Source organism: Pteropus medius, unplaced genomic scaffold (assembly GCF_902729225.1).
Source record: "Pteropus medius unplaced genomic scaffold, Ma_sr-lr_union100, whole genome shotgun sequence".
Taxonomy (NCBI): Eukaryota; Metazoa; Chordata; class Mammalia; order Chiroptera; family Pteropodidae; genus Pteropus; species Pteropus medius.
In genome coordinates, this window is record NW_024356249.1 from 911,611 (window position 1) to 916,971 (window position 5,361).

General features: G+C 46.3%; 1 protein-coding gene across 1 annotated transcript; it reads left to right on the plus strand.

Annotated features, from left to right (window-relative positions):
- Window positions 1-222: 222 nt before the first annotated feature.
- On the plus strand, window positions 223-4,974 carry PRSS58 (serine protease 58). The gene is made up of 5 exons (XM_039860650.1): window positions 223-262; window positions 1,895-2,033; window positions 2,184-2,440; window positions 4,599-4,738; window positions 4,825-4,974. Exons 1-5 carry the CDS (start codon window positions 223-225, stop codon window positions 4,972-4,974), a joined length of 726 nt encoding a protein of 241 aa, XP_039716584.1.
- Window positions 4,975-5,361: the final 387 nt, after the last annotated feature.

Below are 5,361 nucleotides of genomic sequence, written 5' to 3' on the forward strand. Positions count from 1 at the left end.
TCTTGTCCCTCTGACGCTTGGTGCCACCTTCTACTCTGACTGGTGGACACCTCTTCCGGAACTGAATTCTGCCGCTGAAAGAATCCAGATGATAATTTTTTTCCAACCCCAGAACCTTTTCTTGCCTCATCTTACTGAGCTCTTTACTCTCTCCTCTCCATCCTTTCCAGAGACCCCGAGCTGAACGAACCTCATCCTTCGAAAAAGCTTGCTAACATCATTATGAAGTCTATCCACCTCTGGGCGCTCTTGCACCTGCCTCGTGAGTGTCTGAATTTTTCTCTTTACTTGCCAAAGGGGAATCCTGGGGGAATCGCGGAACGTGGATAAAGACAGGACCAGTGTGCCAGGACTACACGTGCTGGACTGATTCTCCCTCATCACTGCCACTGTCCCCACCCGGTGTCCTCCTGTGACGCTGCCTCCTGCCTGCCTCACCTCTGGCTCTGGCTTTGTAGGGGAGGCATGGGCACTGACGCCCTGATACCAGACCTACTCCTCCTGAGGAAGACTGCGAGCTGGCGCTGGGCCTGTCTAGGACAGGACTGATTTGGGCATGAGACAGTGAGAAGTGGAGGTGGGGGCTGAAAGCAGGGGTCTGACCAATGGACACGGCAGCATTCAAGGGTTTAGGTCCTGCCCAGGCATGGTGCGGGCAAGGACTTTGGAGGTATTCATAAATCCTCTTTCCCTCACACCCCACATTCAATCTGTTTGGGAAACTTCGCTGACTCCCTCTTCTAAACATATCTCAAATCCAATCGCATCTCACCACGCCCACTGCTCGCCATGGTCCAAGCCGCCATCTGCCGCCTGGATGATCAAATCATTCCCCTGATGAGCCTGTCTGTGCTATACACCTACACTCGACACGTCTCCGTAAGGGAATTATCCTCACTCCTTGATCGCCCATCACACAAAACCCTGACGCAGTCCCACATTTCGCTCAGAAGTCAAGTCCGTATCCTCAAGACGCTCTAACAGGTGCTGCGTCCCTCGCTGGCCTCCCTCCTCTCCTGCCCTTTCCCCCTCGCTCGCCGAGCCAGCCGTGTCAGCCCCTGTGATGCTCCTCACACGGTCCCTCGGACTCTTGCTCCGGCCGTTTCTTCTGCCTGGGATCCCGCTCCCCAGGGAGCTGACTCTCTAACTCCCCCAGCATTGCCCAGGAGACTTACCCTGACGACCGGTGCAGCACTGCACGACGTCCCCAACACGCACGCACCTGCTACGACCCTTCCCCTACAGCACCAACAGCCACCTAGCACACAGTGTCATTTACTTAGATGATGCGTTAATTATTATCAGACGTCTCCACTCATTAGAACGTACGAAAGCGTGTTTCTCTGTTTTTGTTCACGCTATGGACCGAGCACCTAAAACAGAGCCTGGCACATACTAGGTGCTCAGCATTTACTTGTTGGATGAATGGATGACCTCCCCCACCCACCCCCACCACCCCCAACCCTCAGACTCTGGTAGCATTTGGTCTGTTCTTTAAATGCCACATATCACTTTGCCATGCGCTGCTGTTGGGAGTCAGGGTGAGACTGGTCAAAGCATTCCAAAAATGCTAAAGATAGTGAAGTTCTCCGTGAGTTGATTTGACATATGACCACTGAATGGTGGAAGGTAGTTAAGAAAACTTGCATTTTAACTTGAAGAATATTGATTGACACTTAAAAGGGAAAATGCCTTTTATCTTTTAAAATAAATGTTTCTATTGTTTTACGTTTTAGAGTAAAGTAAGCCAGTTTACAGATTCGGCTTACAGTTAAAGGTACTAGAGAGAAGGGTCGGGGGAACTTGAGCCTATTAAGTCATTTTCCCTTGTGCTTTCTAGTGACCCCTGGAAAAGTAAAACTTCAGCATTTCCTGTCTATGTCTCTCTTTCCAGTCGCTCTGGCCTTTGACCCAAATTACACGGCTGGCATTACGCCCCCATACCTGGTCTACCTGAAATCCAACTACCTGCCCTGCACGGGAGCCCTGATCCACCCGCTGTGGGTGATTACAGCGGCGCACTGCAACCTGCCGTGAGTAATGAGCCCCCGGCCCTCCACGCTTGGGGTCCGCAGGCTGGGCACAGACCCAGACTCCAGCCTGGACCACAGCCCAATTCCATGGGCTTGGGGAGGCCAAGCCGCCTCCGTTAAGTCCTCTCAAGAACACCCATATTGCTCCAGGAGACTTCACGTGGTATTGGGGGTTACAAACCCGTCAAGCCTCACGGAAGAAAATGTCCAAGTCGTTGGCTACGAGAAGATGATCTATCACCCGTACTTCTCAATCACTTCTGTGGAGAATAACCTCTTGTTAATCAAGCTGAAAAGATATATTCAACTCGATGACCACGTGAAGCCGGTCGGCCTGCCCAGTGAACCTGCCCCTGAAGAAGCCATGTGCACCGTCTCCACCTGGGCCTTCAGCTTGTGTGATGTCTGTGAGTGACTTCAACATTCTTCTCTCAGAACCGGACATGCTTCCAGCCCTTCCCTCCTCCTGGCTCCCGCAACTCTCCCCCATTACTTCTCCCAGCCTCTTTATTTGGCCGTTTCCTCGCCTCTCTCTTTCCCTGTACCTCACCGAGCGAGTCTTTCACGCCTTCCCTCTACAGCATCTTTCCATCACCTTTGTTTTCCTAGTGGAAAGAAGGCATTTGTACTCTGGTCCTAACGCACTGTGACCAAGGCTGGTCACTTCGCCTTGGACCTTCGATTTTCTTAACTCTTAACACGTGGCACAAACTGTATTGGATCTTTTCAAACTATTCCAGGCAATAAAAAAAAAGTAAAGCCTTGAAATATCATGAAATAATACGACTGTATTAAACACAAAATACATAATATTGTGCTAAGTCAGGCAGACCTTCCTTGTGTAAGACTGTGATACAAATAATAAAAAGTTTAAGAAAAATATTTCTGAAATATTTTTAACTGATTACATTCTGAATATTCGCTCATTTCTTCAAAAAACTGAAGAACTACTATCTTTTTTTTCTTAAACTTATTGGGGTGACATTGGTTCATAAAATTATATAGGTTTCAAGTGTACAATTTGTAATATCATTATTTTTATTGGTAAAAGTCTTCTATACATAATTTGAAATCACCGAACTACATGTTCTACCTAAGTTTTCTATGTCACATTCTTTAGATTCTATAAAAATAACCGAATAAGTTAAGATGTTTTTCTCTTTTCTAAGTTTCTGCCTGTCTGCCTACTATCCTATTCCAAAATTTTCATGCAAATACTGATCAACTGTCTATAGTTATTAATCGAGGTAGTAATGAACGCTGGGGAGGGGGCTGATTAACTATAAGGAAAATGGAATTATGATACAGTCTGTTCAAAAAGCTAATATAATTTTACTCATGATTAAGTTTATCTGAGTATATTTGGTATATATCGTACAGTAGACACCACAGTACAGAAAAAAAAGAGGCATTTTAAACAAGCTCGGCAGGTTACATTCATCTATCCACCCCCTACTTTTTTTTTTATAGAAGCCAAGAGGTGGCTCTACACTTATCCTAGTAATGCTACCATTACTCAGATCTTTTTAAAATGCACTTTGGTAAACACCTGCAGACCTTGGGGTGTATTTTCTGGAATATAGTAAAAAGTAGAAATTCTTTTTTTTCCCCACCTCTACAGAGGTATGATCGACAAATAAACACTGCATGTATTTAAGATATGTAAACTCCATGTCCTGATATATGTGTAGGTACATGGTGAAATGATGTCCCCAGTCAATCTAACTATCCATCACACAGTCACCTTGTGCGTGTGCGCACGCATGTGTGGCGAGATTATTTAAGATCTACTTCGCTACTTCATGAGCCGGAACAAAAAATAAACTGCATTTTTTTTCATAAGTCACATCTCTTTTGGCACAGCACGATGAATTAAACATACTGCTCACCTGAGGGACACGTGCCTATTTCCAAAACTCAAACTCGCTCTCAAAGGACAAAGAATTTTTACTTATCTAGAGGAAATTATGCTACGTGAAATACACCAGACACGGAGAGACAAATACCGTATGACCTCACCAGATGTGGAATCTAAACAAGCTGAACTCGCCCAAACAGAAAATAGGATGGCTGTTGCTGGGGCTCGGGTTGGAGATGTGGGTGTGTGTTGATCAAGGGCTACAGACTTGCAGTTCTAAGGTGAATAAGTTCTGGTGACCGTAGTTAATAATATGGCATTATGTACTTGAAATTGTCTAAGAGCATAGATCTTAAATGATCTCGCCACACGCGTGCGCGCACAAGCACGAGATGACAGTGTGATGGATAGTTAGCTTGACTGGGGACATCATTTCACTGTGTCCACAATATCAGAACACGGGGTTACACACCTTAACATACCTGCAGTATATAGCAAAGGGAGAAGTAAAACTTGCACAGTGAGAAATTGTTCATCTGATAATCTTCCTGTTATCCTAATGGCTACAGTTCTGATTTCTCTCAGTATTTGGTCTCTTTTTCTTTCTGCTGGGAGAAGAAGAAACGTGTTGAAGATGAGGGAGAGGAGAAAAGCAGGGTTGTGATCTAATAACGCTTCAGGCAGTTTTACTTCTCCCTTTGCTACAGCCAAGGACCCCGACTCGCTGCAGAATGTGAACATCTCCGTGATTTCCAAGCCCCAGTGCCAGGACGCCTATAAAACCTACGACATCAAAAGCAGCATGCTGTGCCTGGGCATTGTGCCGGGAAGAAGGCAGCCCTGCAAGGTAACGTGCTCTCCACGCCTTCGTTTCCTCCACGTTATTCCTTGTGCCTTTTGCCAGAAAGAACCTGGTTTCCTTCTTCCCGGCAGGAAGTCGCGGCTGCCCCAGCCGTCTGCAACGGGATACTCCAAGGAATCCTGACTTTTGCAGATGGATGTGTTTTGAGAGCTGATGTCGGCATCTACACCAAAATCTTTCACTACGTGTCCTGGATTGAAAATACAATCCGAAACAACTGATTCCCCGGCAAGAATTCTGCACCATGTGACGTAGCCGGCACCCACGTCCGGTCACACAATCTAAACAGACTCCTCGGGTTGCATCTCGCATACCTGACTCACTTCCGCTCGACGGAGCGGGTGACGTGTACCCCACTGTACTGTGTGACTACACATGATAACCTTTCTTCTTTCCCTACCAACGAAGATGACCAACTCAACACCCCGTAGGTAGTTGCAGTTTATAGAGCAGGATTGTGTTCTAACAAATTGATCATTGACTTATTGAGAAAAAGGCCACTCGGTAGCCATTTGGGTGACAAAACCCCTATTACTTGCATTGAATTAACCCACATATGTGCAAGTTACACATGCCAAGTGGAAAAAAGGAAGTTCCGAGGAGGAGCG

Bases quoted from the DNA above. Each gene is read 5' to 3' on its own strand.
- PRSS58 (XM_039860650.1), top strand. From the start codon at position 223: ATGAAGTCTATCCACCTCTGGGCGCTCTTGCACCTGCCTC. The intron at 263-1,894 runs GTGAGTGTCTGA...CTCTCTTTCCAG, and splicing joins GGCGCTCTTGCACCTGCCTC to TCGCTCTGGCCTTTGACCCA. The intron at 2,441-4,598 runs GTGAGTGACTTC...CCTTTGCTACAG, and splicing joins CTTCAGCTTGTGTGATGTCT to CCAAGGACCCCGACTCGCTG.